General features: G+C 43.2%; 1 protein-coding gene across 5 annotated transcripts in view; it reads right to left on the reverse strand.

Moving 5' to 3' along the window:
• Positions 1 to 11,125: 11,125 nt before the first annotated feature.
• The window catches only part of LOC119851219 (desmoplakin), a 50,349-nt gene continuing 47,446 nt past the window's right edge, over positions 11,126 to 14,028 (reverse strand). For all 5 annotated transcript variants that reach the window (XM_038390689.2, XM_038390686.2, XM_043508347.1 and 2 more), the window contains one exon: positions 11,126 to 14,028. This exon is cut by the window's right edge and continues 978 nt beyond it. In XM_038390689.2, the coding sequence (XP_038246617.1) occupies positions 11,830 to 14,028 (2,199 nt within the window). In that variant the 3' untranslated portion in view covers positions 11,126 to 11,829.

Below are 14,028 nucleotides of genomic sequence, written 5' to 3' on the forward strand. Positions count from 1 at the left end.
CTTCTGGGCATTCCAGCCCTTGGCTCCTACCCAGACAACCAAGTCTATATAGTGAGAGGTTACTGAAAACCCATTTCACCATATGTGAGGTTTTTTCTAATCCCAAAGAACAAGACACATTGTGCCACCAGGTCAATATGAATCTCAGATCTTACCCAAATATCATGCTGTTAGCCAATCCTCAGTAAGTAACTAAAGATTTATTAATAAAAGGGGGAAAAAAGAGAAAATTATAAATGGCTAAGGAATCATATATATACAAGTGATTGCAAAGACCTTATATCAGGTTTGCAAAAGACTCCGTGGAATCACCCAAACAGATTGGGGTCATCAATCCTTGTTTAAAGCTCCCTTGTTAGAAATCCAGTCCAGAGAAATGAAGCAGGAAATGAAGACAAAATGGAGATGTTTCAGGGGTCTTTTATATCCTCTGCCATGTGCAAGGGAAAGTTACAGTCCCAAACAAAGCCCTTGTTTGTGGAAAGGTACTGGCCCAAGATGGAGTCCAGGGTCACATGAGCATATCACATGTCCTTACCTGGCTTGCTGCATCACAGGGGGTGGTCATTGGTTCCTTGACGTCTGAGGATGACCTATTGGGCAGGATGAGTTTCTTCTATGGCCCATTGTGAGAGTTGAATGTCCTTGATGGGCCATCAACACATAACTGTCTAGCCTTGATGTAAATCTATTTGAGAGGTTTCACACAGGAACAAACACATTTGAGATACAAATACATACCCAGTGTTCATAACGTCATAGCTATCTAAACTACTATATGCCACAAGGGGCCACAACAATGGTTCCCGTAACCCACCCAGCAATATTGTTAATCTATCCAACTATACTCTTAGCCCAGCAGAAGAATCTGTCCTATCTCGGGGCCTCTCCTTTTGCCCCTCCACCCCCACGAACATGATACAGTTCTGTGGTGACCTAGAATCCTATTTTCGACGTCTCAGACTCAAGGAATATTTCCAACACACCTCTGACCAACATATTAACCCACAGAGACCTTCCTGCCAACACTACAAAAAGAAGGATTCTGGGTGGACTCCTCCTGAAGGTCGAAACAGCAGCCTGGATTTCTACATAGACTGCTTCCGCCGACGTGCACGAGCTGAAATTGTGGAAAAGCAGCATCGCTTACCCCATAACCTCAGCCATGCAGAACACAGTGCCATCCACAGCCTCAGAAACAACTCTGACATCATAATCAAAAAGGCTGACAAAGGAGGTGCTGTCGTCATCATGAATAGGTCGGAGTATGAACAAGAGGCTACTAGGCAGCTCTCCAACACCACTTTCTACAAGCCATTACCCTCTGATCCCACTGAGAGTTACCAAAAGAAACTACAGCATTTGCTCAAGAAACTCCCTGAAAAAGCACAAGAACAAATCCGCACAGACACACCCCTGGAGCCCCGACCTGGGGTATTCTATCTGCTACCCAAGATCCATAAACCTGGAAATCCTGGACGCCCCATCATCTCAGGCATTGGCACCCTGACAGCAGGATTGTCTGGCTATGTAGACTCCCTCCTCAGGCCCTTCGTTACCAGCACTCCCAGCTATCTTCGAGACACCACCGATTTCCTGAGGAAACTACAGTCCATTGGTGATCTTCCTAAAAACACTATCCTAGCCACTATGGATGTAGAAGCCCTCTACACCAACATTCCACACAAAGATGGACTACGAGCCGTCAGGAACAGTATCCCCGATACTGTCATGGCTAACCTGGTGGCTGAACTTTGTGACTTTGTCCTCACCCATAACTATTTCACATTTGGTGACAATGTATACCTTCAAATCAGCGGCACTGCGATGGGTACCCGCATGGCCCCACAGTATGCCAACATTTTTATGGCTGACTTAGAACAACGCTTCCTCAGCTCTCGTCCCCTAATGCCCCTACTCTACTTGCGCTACATTGATGACATCTTCATCATCTGGACCCATGGAAAAGAAGCTCTTGAGGAATTCCACAATGATTTCAACAATTTCCATCCCACCATCAACCTCAGCCTGGACCAGTCCACACAAGAGATCCACTTCCTGGACACTACGGTGCTAATAAGCGATGGTCACATAACCACCACCCTATATCGGAAACCTACCGACCGCTATTCCTACCTACATGCCTCTAGCTTTCATCCAGATCATACCACTCGATCCATTGTCTACAGCCAAGCGCTACGATATAACCGCATTTGCTCCAACCCCTCAGACAGAGACAAACACCTACAAGATCTCTATCATGCATTCCTACAACTACAATACCCACCTGCTGAAGTGAAGAAACAGATTGACAGAGCCAGAAGAGTACCCAGAAGTCACCTACTACAGGACAGGCCCAACAAAGACAACAACAGAACGCCACTAGCCATCACCTTCAGCCCCCAACTAAAACCTCTCCAACGCATCATCAAGGATCTACAACCTATCCTGAAGGACGACCCATCACTCTCACAGATCTTGGGAGACAGACCAGTCCTTGCTTACAGACAGCCCCCCAATCTGAAGCAAATACTCACCAGCAACCACACACCACACAACAGAACCACTAACCCAGGAACCTATCCTTGCAACAAAGCCCGTTGCCAACTCTGTCCACATATCTATTCAGGGGATACCATCATAGGGCCTAATCACATCAGCCACACTATCAGAGGCTCGTTCACCTGCGCATCTACCAATGTGATATATGCCATCATGTGCCAGCAATGCCCCTCTGCCATGTACATTGGCCAAACTGGACAGTCTCTACGTAAAAGAATGAATGGACATAAATCAAACGTCAAGAATTATAACATTCAAAAACCAGTTGGAGAACACTTCAATCTCTCTGGTCACTCGATCACAGATCTTAGAGTGGCTATACTTCAACAAAAAAGCTTCAAAAACAGACTCCAACGAGAGACTGCTGAATTGGAATTAATTTGCAAACTGGATACAATTAACTTAGGCTTGAATAGAGACTGGGAATGGATGAGTCATTACACAAAGTAAAACTATTTCCCCATGGTATTTCTCCCTCCTACCCCACCCCCCACTGTTCCTCTGATATTCTTGTTAACTGCTGGAATTAGCCTACCTTGCTTGTCACCATGAAAGGTTTTCCTCCTTTCCCCCCCCCTGCTGCTGGTGATGGCTTATCTTAAGTGATCACTCTCCTTACAGTGTGTATGATAAACCCATTGTTTCATGTTCTCTGTGTGTGTGTATATAAATCTCTCCTCTGTTTTTTCCACCAAATGCATCCGATGAAGTGAGCTGTAGCTCACGAAAGCTTATGCTCTAATAAATTTGTTAGTCTCTAAGGTGCCACCGGTACTCCTTTTCTTTTTGCGAATACAGACTAACACGGCTGCTACTCTGAAACCTATATCCAGAGATGATACTTGGATTTTACTAAGATAATCATACTCAACACATTGTAACTTTTCCATTGACACCTTACATGATCCACTTTGTATAAGATTAATGGAAATTGTGTAACAGTGATATAAATGGTCACCTTTCTTATACACAACATTACAACATGACACCCTGGAGAGCCTTCAATAAGAAGAGATGGCAACAGCTGGAATAAGTTTGCACTGTGCCTTCAGTTCCCAGCAGTGCTTTTCTAGCTGACTGGAGCAGAGCTGATGCAAAGCATAAGCATACTCAGCTCAGGGCTAGACCTGGACAATTTGATCCTGAATTTCTATGGTGATGCCTGGAGACTTCTATTAAGAATGAACATAGGAGAGTGAGGTAGGAAAAATGTATAATCAATTATTTGATAGCTCTGGTTGGGTCCCTATTGGACATGTAATGAGAAACTCTGCTCTCATTGTATCTCAGTGCTGCTGCTTTCAGGTGAAATTCTGAAGTCCTGAGATTCCATGGCCTGCTTGTTTTCATTTTCTTAGAGAACAGATTTCTCAAAATTGCCATTTTTTTTATGATGGTTTGTGCCTTTAAAGATTAAAACCAGTTATATCATTATAATAGGGAAAAACAGGTCTTGATGGATTTAAAGGTGAGCCTGGTCCAAAAGGACCTATTGGATCTCCTGGAGCTAAAGGAGAAGCTGGGGAACGAGGTAGGGACACACATACTCCTAGATTAATTCACAAGCAATGTTCCTCTACAGCCAAATCCAATGCACAAGCTGGTTTCTTTATGTGCTTTGTGCCATATAGGAGACAAAGGCCAGAAAGGTGAGAGAGGAGATTCAGGCATGGGACTTCCTGGCTCAGATGGACATCAAGGCTTTAGAGGTAAAGAGAATTTCAAGGGATGTTTTATCTGAGGTTTTAACTTCCTTGCTCTATATTTTTCAATTATTCACCATAAAACTGTTTATAGACTCAGCTATGAAACACATATGTGCAACTTATTTAATAAAGTCGTTATTTTTGGTACAATGATTGCCACTGAAATATTTACAACTCTCCATGAAAATACTTAACTTTGTTCATGAGCTTCATGGTTTTCCTACATAATCACTATTGTAAGTATGGTGGAGGCCACGCTGCTAATTTGATCACTGTGCAAACCTGTAAAGATTTTAATGGCACCTGATGTGTACACTGACAGTGGGGTGTGTCTTTGTAAAAGAAATGTCGAGAGAGAATCACTGGTTGGGAATTCAAAGAAAGGGTCACAGAGAGGACCCCCACTATTTTCTCCTGACCTTGCTGGAGGAAAGAAATCAGATTTCCTACCCCTGAAATGGTGTGCTAATAATATTGGAATACTTAATGTTAGATCTGGCTGGAGGATGACAATTCTCACAACAACTTCCAAGGTTTCAGAATTTGTTTTCATTCTTCACTAGAGCAAACCCAAACCCTTTTGAATGTTTTTGTAAAACAGAAGTGTGGAAACATCCGTTTTTAGATTGTAAACATCAGGTTTTCAATTCAGGTCTCTCTCTCTCTCTCTCTCTCTCTGTGGGCAGAAGTGACCAAGGAACCATAGACTTCAGAAACCTTCTTATCAAAATTGATATGGCTCCATAAAACACTCCAGTTTCAGCAAAACATCATATGTCAACAAAAATATATTAAATTTAAAATGTCCCAATCAGCTCTAGTTAGCATCTAGTGTCAGGATGACCCTGGCATAATTTTTACTGTGTTACAATGCACTTGCCCTTATCAAGTATCTAGATTACACTGAGAAAGACTGAGGTCCTTTGTACAGGTTTAGCAAGGTCCTGTGAAGGGGATTTATTTCATGTAGATTCATTCTGTACATGGGGAGGGGAAGAACACATGCAGGGGAATTTAACAGAGATGGTACATGCCCCTAGACTAATTCACTAGATAGCTCCCTGTTGACCTTTTTCACCCTCACAATTTGCTGATATTCTTGAATTTCTACAAGCCATGAGCCTAATTCTGACCTCTCTGAGATCAGTTTTGCATCAGTGTAATTCCAACAGCAAGAGTGGAGCTATGACTGATTTACACCAGCATGAATAAAAGGAAAATCAGGCCCCATTTTGGGGCAAAAGGACTCAGCTCCATGGAGTCTCCCCTTTTCTTTATATAATTTCCTTGTTTTGTTGTTCTTCTAGGATTCCCTGGACATGCTGCTGTAGCCAAAGATGGCCAGCCAGGCACAGCAGGTCCCCCTGGATACCGTGGTCCTCCAGGTCAGCCAGGGTTTCCTGGCCCTTCAGGTGTCCCTGGACTTTGTGAAGCAGCAGACTGCAGGATCTATGCTCCTAACCCTCTGTCAGAACAGGGATTAGTAAAGGGGCCATCTGTTTAATTATAAAATAATAATGATGCCAGGATAGATATGGAAAAATATCCTGATGGCACTCATTTCCTGTTGGAATAACACCACCACCTGATTCTTCATTGATGGCCTAGTAATGTTATACTTGGCTAATGGGACACTGATATTAGGCATTAAATTTCAAATGTTGTGATTTCTTTATTACATGCCCCAGTTATATTTATGTAAACCTGTGCAACCAGTGTATTGTGGAAGTACCCTTTCACCCTCAAATCATTGGTGCATAAACATTAAACAGCAGATAAGTAAACATCACAATGAGTCCAGCTAAAAATAAATTTTGCTGTCAAGTACTACCCCGTTTTAATGGTTCTGGTTAAAGTTCTTGAGTGTTTGATTATCCACTGAGAAACAAGGCTGCTTGACTTTTACTTAAAATGTATTCTGGGTCTCTTATAAGCCAAGTGAATGTTGAATCTTGCAGATAAACAAGAAAGGACAAATTCTGCTCTCAGTTATAATGGTCTAAACCCAGAGCAACTTCAACCAAGTAAATCATTTTTCTGGATCTACCCGAGACAGATGAGCTGAATTTATCTATCAGATTGAAAAAGTCTGTATGTCAGGATGCGTTTTTAAAAGAAATCTCTACGTAGGCAGCCACAGTTTATTAATTCAGCCTATTTTATACTGAACTGTACAATGGCTATTTTATAGTATTCCTGCACCTCATTTTGTAATTCACAAAGCTGGCTGACTAATCAGACCTTGGCATGTTCATATTATCAAACAGAAGACGACAGACAAAATCCTTGTTTGAACTTGGCTTTGTTGTGGAAACAACACGGTGCTCTATGGACACAGAGCCAAAAGCTGTAATCCTTTCTCAAGCCCTTGCCTTCAATAGGTGTCTTGTCTGCTTAAGGCTGGCAGGATCCATGCCACTGTTTGTATCTCTAGATGACTAGTTCAGTAAAGAAAGGTTTCACCAGTTATTCCCAATTCCCCTATTAGCAGAAGCTTGCTCTCTATGGCAGTGGTTCTCAACCAGGAGTCTGGAGCTGTCTGTCGTGGCCACTAGCAGGTTTCAAGGGGTCCACCAAAATAAACCAGAGAGCAGGGCTAGTGTTAGACTTACTGAGGCCCAAGGCAGAAAGCCAAAGCCCAAGCTCCGCTGCCAGGGCTGAAAGCCGAAGCCCGAGCAACCTATCGTTGTGGGTCCCTGGGCAATCACCTGCCTTGCTACCCCCTAATGCCAGCTCTGGCTTTTAATTTACTGGATATGCAGAAAAACAGGTGTTGTGGCACAGGTGGGCCATGGAATTTTTATAGCCTGTTGGGGGGGGACATCAGAAGGAAAAAAGGTTGAGAACACCTGCTCTATGAAATTGGCCCTGCTCATAACTAAAGACACAATTCTGCTCTCACTGAGGGCAATGAAAAAACTCCCGTTGGTTTCAGTGGTGCAGAACTGAACCTTAAAGGCCAGATTCAAAGCCCATTAAAATCTATGGAAAGTCTCCCACTTGATTTCAATGATCTTTGTATCAGGCCCTATGTGTATTCAACAGCTGACCCACCACTCTTCACCATTTTGTGGGTTTGGCTTTTCACTGGGAAAGGCTGTGGCACCTCATTCGAAGCTTTCTATATTTTTATTTATCAGCTACTGCAGTTAACAGTTCAGAAGCTGCTTGTGGGGTTCCCAGCCTGTGTTCTGTCCCATGCTATGTACTGTAAACTGTCTTGGGCTTGTCCGTAAGGTGCCTAGCACACATCCAATGCTCTAGGAACTCACATCCATAGTGATACTTGTCAGGACTGAGGAGGAGAGGAGGGTGTTAACAGTGGGGCAGGGTTTCATGTTTGAAGTTTTACATTTTCTGCACAGCTGTCGGTTATTTACAATTCACTAGGTACTTCCCTGGATCTCGTAGCCTCCTGTCAGCTCAACTAAAATGACAGGCTGAAATGCTACATTTGGACTCTGTCACGTTGAGCTACTGCTTTGAGCATTTTGGTTTCTACATGTTTTGCTGCTGCCACCAGCAGATCTTTGACAAAAAAAAATTAAGAGCTAAACGTGATCAAGGCTACAAGACATCAGAGGGGACCAATAACCCCACCATATACCTAGACTTGTGCAACCTGGATACTGGGTTTGGCTGTGCAGGAGTAAGTGGGACTATTTCCTATTTACTCCCTCCCCAGAGCAGGGGGTGGAAAGGAGCAGAGAATGGCCCCATCCTGCCTTACTCACTTGCCAAAGTAGCTGAGCCAGTGCGGGAGGTAGTAAGCTCCTGCTGGTGTAGGCCATCCCTATCTCCCACCCATCCTAGGGAGCAAGCAGGGGAGGAGTTATAACTGACAGGTGCCACGATGTCTCCTAGAGATACTCCTGTGTTGGTAAAAAGAAAAGGAGGACTTGTGGCACCTTAGAGACTAACAAATTTATTTGAGCATAAGCTTTCGTGAGCTACAGCTCACTTCATCGGATATTTTCCACTGCATGCATCCGATGAAGTGAGCTTATGCTCAAGTAAATGTGTTAGTCTCTAAGGTGCCACAAGTCCTCCTTTTCTTTTTGTGAATACAGACTAACACGGCTGCTACTCTGAATCCTGGGTTGGTGCAGACCTTGTCAGGGATGTGCCTAAAGTCTCAATCTAGCTCTGAAGGTTTACTCTGGATTCCTAATGGTAACTGTCTGTAGACCAAGAGTCAGTTTGATGGGTTCCCTCCTATAAATAAAATTTCCCTTCACATTATTCTTTCCAGAAGGGAATCAAATAAATCATATGCAGATTTGTTTTTCAAATTACAAATCTTTTCTTGCTTAAAAAATAATGGATTTATCTCTCACCCCTCCCTCCACTAAATCCAACCAAGACAACTTTTTCCTGGTTTTCTCTCTCTCGGGAAGTGGTGGTGAGTAAGTCTGATTAAAATAAAAGCACACAAAAATTAATGCATTGAGGGCTTAGCCTATGCATCCACCCTAAAATGTTGCTTCATAGTTACGAAGTGTTTTTAAGTACTCAAGAGTTCTAGTTGGAGGTGTATTTGCATTGAGGTACTGGGTACAGGGAGTGCGTATATACAGAACCAGGCCAAATCTGCAGCTGTGCCTTGATTCTGCCAGTCCTTGAGAGTGCAGAAAGGGGTGCAAGGCTGCTGTGATCCCAGGCAATTGTGAGAAGAGATTATTGCAGAAATTTTCAAAAGGTGGCCTCTCTCTAGGTAGTGAGAAGGGTTCCCACTACAGTGGTAGCTGACGCAAATAGTCTGTTGCATGCTCCAGCTGGAACTTAGAGCATGTTTGTGTGCTCAAGAGATTTTCAGAACAGTTTCTTAATTGCACCCAATGTGCCATGGCCTGAGCTCTCCCACTCCCTTCTCTGTCTTTCCACTCTAGTCTGTTCCCCTCCTCTCCATGCCCATGACACTAAGCATGACAGAGGGATCCATCTCGTGCCCCTGATTTTGAGGGTCATGTGCATTTTGAGTTCAGCAAGGGAGCTTCTGAAGAGCACTACCACCAGCGAGATGTGTTACTTCATTCTCTCAGTTGTCCTACCCATGCTCCACCTTAGTGGTGGATTTTAATACCCAACAGCCTCCACAGAGCAGAATTGTTTTGACAAAAGCAAAACAAGATCTCCTGTGTATACTCCTCCGATGCTTCAAAACCAGAGCCATCTCTCACATGGCACAGCTCAGTACAACTTTAGCTGCCAGGAAATATCAAAGGAATATTCACAGCTTGGCTAGAGTCTTTAGCTATCCAGGTAAAATGTGCAGAATGCCATTCTAGTGCCTAGTGTGCAGGATTGCCCATCAAAGCCAGGTTCCATTTGACAGAATTATTATAAAACTCTACTGATCTGCAGGGAGTATAATAGGGGCTTTAATCAGCCTCAGGGGAAAAGGAGCTTTAAGCAGCCCCACAGACGCTTGCCTGATAGAGAACCCACAATGCCTAGAACTGCTCCTGCAAAGTATACTTACAGTACAGGGGCAATTCTGCCTCAGCAAGTGCACATACCAGCTCCCCTTGATTCCAATAGGAACTGCTCACACACCCCCAATGGCAAAATTTCACTGTGTTTACTGAATTCAGGAACCCCTCTCCTGTAGCCAAAAAGATCGAAATCCACTTAAAACAGGGGATTCTAAACCATTTCTCATGTCTTAGTAAATGTTACAAAGCTGCATCTCTCTAGCGGATGGCAAATGTCAGTAGAAGCTATTTTGACATTGGATCATCCCTTCAGCCTAAGGCACAGCTGATGAGTTTCATTTATAGAGTCCAAGTTACAAAACTCTGGTCTCTCCCAGGGGATCATTCTGTGCAGGGTTCACCTTCTCAGCTACTTGAACCTTTCACCACTGATGCCTGGGGTCAGGATGGAACCACTCAATTTAATCTTCCTAGTCTCGAGTTGAACAGAGCATAATAATGTGGATTGTAAAAAGAAAAAGGAGTACTTGTGGCACCTTAGAGACTAAAATTTATTTGAGCATAAGCTTTCGTGAGCTACAGCTCAGTTCATCACATGAACTCTTGAAAAGATTACAGGCTAAACTCCAACTGGGGCCAAAGATATGAAAGTCCATTTGTGATGCATGGTTAGAAAGGGTTAAACATCCTGCAAAATAAATAACTCTCAAAAGACATATGGGGAGATATTTGTGTATTTATATATGTATGAGTTTGGTCAACAATGTAATCAGTCTCTGTCTATGCTGTACTCTGATAATTCAGAGGTCAAAAAGACATCCTATCATTTAAATGAATTAAATACCAAGATATCCTGTGTTTACATCTCTGAAATTTTCTGTGAACGGTGGAGGAAAAAGCAAATAGCCTTATGTTAATTCATATAGCTAAGTACCCTGATCTCCTTCAAAGTCATGCTAATCACTTTTATCAAAAGATCCCCTCGTGCTGGGTCATCATCCTAGGTTTGGCTAAACCCGTCTTTGCTGTGCTGGCAGAAGGCTACCCTCATGCAGGGGAGAATCTGATCCAGAGCGTTCTACTTGTAGTTGCAAACAACAGGTGTTGGATCACTAGTGGGAGAAAAAAACATTAGTCTGTCCTTAACTACAATCAGATGTGAAAAGTGGCCTTCTGCTTATGGGGCCATAGTTCACGTGGTCTTTATTTTCTTTTGGAAAATGCAGAATTAGTTTTCTACGCTCATGAAGATAATGGGACTGACATAAACAAGTTCCTGAGACTCATAGTTAACATCATGAGTTTGTACAGTAATTGTGGCACTGCAAACATTTGTTCATTTTTGGCAAAGAAAGGCTCTTTCTATTTCCCTTCCTTCCAAGGGTGTGTTCATGTCTAAATTTTAAAATAAATCACAAATACTTTAAAAGTTTAAAAGTTTATTGCCAGAATGCAGCAGTCAGCCTTTTTTGATGTTACATGGAAAATGAACAAGCAAAATGAGTAAAAAATATAGAATATGGTGAGAGAAAAGTACATGCTAATAATATCCCCCAATAATAAAGTTATAATTGAACAGTCAACCAAGTACATTATCTGTGAAAGAGGATACAGCTTCTCATGTTACAGTACATTATCCAGATTGATAAGGAAATGCGTTTTCCATCCACAATGTAACTACTTTTCTTAAAATAAAATAAAGTGGCTAGGCTGGGAAAAAAGGAAACTATTACAATATTTGCAAATCTTGGTTATCAGCTTACAATTTTGAGGGTATGGAAATGGAAGAAGCAAACAATAGCCCATGCAAAATATACAGGAAGAGATTAATCAAAAATCCAAACATTAAAAAAATATGAAACTCATAACTGTCGCATGTTGCTGTCCTGCAATCTTCTCTTCAAAAGTCTACACCCAAAACATTTTACAGATTTTTAAGAAGAGTAGAGAAGTTAATCAAACCCAGAAAAAGACTGATTTATTTTGGGCATGGACTTTATTTTCCAGCAAGGTCACTGCACCCAAGCAAATAACAATATGACCACCAGTTTGTTTTGTTTTTAAGTGAAAGTAACACAGATTCATCTAAATGAAATTAAAATTCAGACACACTTGTTAACTGACTACTAACGCCCAATAGAGCTGCTGCTGAAGGCTGAATAGGAATAAGAATATGAAGCATTTGCTGATGCATCTAAACTTCCTCTCCTGGATCCACTTTGTGAGCCTGAGCGGGAGCCTGAGCGGGAGCCAGGGGCAGAGGAGACATTATAGGGACTAGAGATGCCTTTGGACGAAACAGAAGCAGCTTCCAACAGTCTCAGCCCAGTGACGTCCTCCACCATTGATCGACTCATTGCATCTTTGTAGGATATTTTCAGCTTGGTCTTGGGGCAGGTAAGAATTTTGGTATAGCTGTTAGTGTCTTGCAATCTCTGAGCATTCCGCCCATCAATCAATCCTTTCCTAATGGCTTCCTCCGTACTTATTCTTCCACGCACTTCTGGATCGACGAGGCCTCCAGTGAGGTACTGGAATTCAAGAAAGCGCTGACCAGCCTCATAAGGCAGCCATTTTTCCTTCACGGCCTCTGCTGCAGACATTCTACTGCCACCCTTTAAGCCTTCAAACCCTAAGAAGGCCTTCTGAGCTGGCTTGAGCCGTGTGGCCATATCGTGATCAATGATGCCTTGAGCAACTGCATCCTGAAGTGAAAGCCTTTGGCCTGTGGTAGGGCACATTATGCCTCCGGTGCAAGCCTGAGCTTCGAGCAACCGCTGTCCTGTAATGCTGTCAACAATGCCCCGTTGTATAGCTTCTGAAATGGAGATTCTTTCTAAGTTTTCAGTATCAAATATAGCTGCAATGGGGCTGCATTCCTCCAGGGGTGCTGAAAAAGAACCACTCTTTCTCATTGAAGAGCTCCTGACACTCAGCAGTGTGGGCGATTTAGTTACTGACTCATGCTTAAATACTTCATCGCCACCATTCTTGCAGGAAATCATGTCTGCAAACTGCGTAAGGCTCAAGCTTCCAGAACGGTACTGGTCAAAAAATTTCCTTTCAACAAGACCCTTATCAATAGCCTCCTGAATGTCGTACTGATTGCCTGTTTTCCTGTCCACAAGGACCACTCTTGTGCTTCCATCTGACCCTGTAATAGTTATTTCTTCCCATTCACACTCCTGTTCAGAAAGTTCCATGTAGGTGTCATAATCTATGAGGCCTTTATTGTATGCCTCCTGCACCGACATTTCCCGATTTGTTTCTGGATCTACGATGACAACCCTGCGTTTCCTAAGTGTGTTCTTCTGAGAAGTTTGCACCACCTTTTTCTTGTCTCTCAGAGGGAGAAGACAGAGTCCTGTTGCTTCATCCTTTATGCACCTTTCTTTCAGCTGCAGGTAGGTCAGATTTTCTTCGGTGTTAGGATCGAAAAATCCCTTCGTATCATCACTCGGGTCTGAGAGAATTAAGCTGAGCTTTTCATTGAAGTAACCACGTGTATATGCCACGTCAACCGGCAAACGGTGGCTTTTTTGGGGGTCTATGATTCCCCCAGTGGCAATCTGAGCCTCTAGCAAACGAATGCCATGGCCTCTCTCAATGAGCTCCTTGTTCATTGCCTGGAACAAGGAGATGATATTTCCTGTTTCGGGGTCTTTGTACCCTGTGACCGCTCTTTCAGCGGAGAGAAGTTTGTCTTTAAATTCAATTCCAACAAGGCCTCTTTTGTAAGCTTCCTCAACTGGTAGCCTCGCATTGCTGACAGGATCCACTATGAAACCAGTGGCTGCTTGGGCTTCTAGAAGTTCAAGGGCCGTACCCGGTCTAACCAGGCCTATTTTCATGGCCTGGTAAATGCCAAGCTTCTCTTTAGTGGCCTCATTGTAGATCCCTGCTATGCAACTAGAGCCCTGGAGGAAATCCTTAATTCTGTCACTGACTTCTTCCACACTAATTGTGCCTGCTTCGAGATCACAGGCTGTTGATTCCTGAATAATTCCAGAGCTGACCAGTTCACTTATGGGGACGGGCTGCCTAATCCCTTGAAATGACATGCTTCTCTTATGCACGGGGAGGAGAAGTAAACCAGTGTGAGGTTCAATCCTGCATTTTTCCCTCAGCTGGCTGTAACCGACTGCCTTCTTGGTTGCAGGGTCAATAAAATTCTTTGAAGCACCTTGAGGGTTATTCAGGACTCTGTACAGGTCTTTGTCAATCAACCCACGAGACAAAGCAACATCTTTTGGCAAGAAAACACTGTTGACGGGGTCAACAATGCCTCCTGCAGACATCTGGGCTTCAAGCAGGCGAATACCAGT

The sequence above is a fragment of the Dermochelys coriacea genome, chromosome 2, assembly GCF_009764565.3.
Source record: "Dermochelys coriacea isolate rDerCor1 chromosome 2, rDerCor1.pri.v4, whole genome shotgun sequence".
NCBI lineage: Eukaryota > Metazoa > Chordata > Testudines > Dermochelyidae > Dermochelys > Dermochelys coriacea.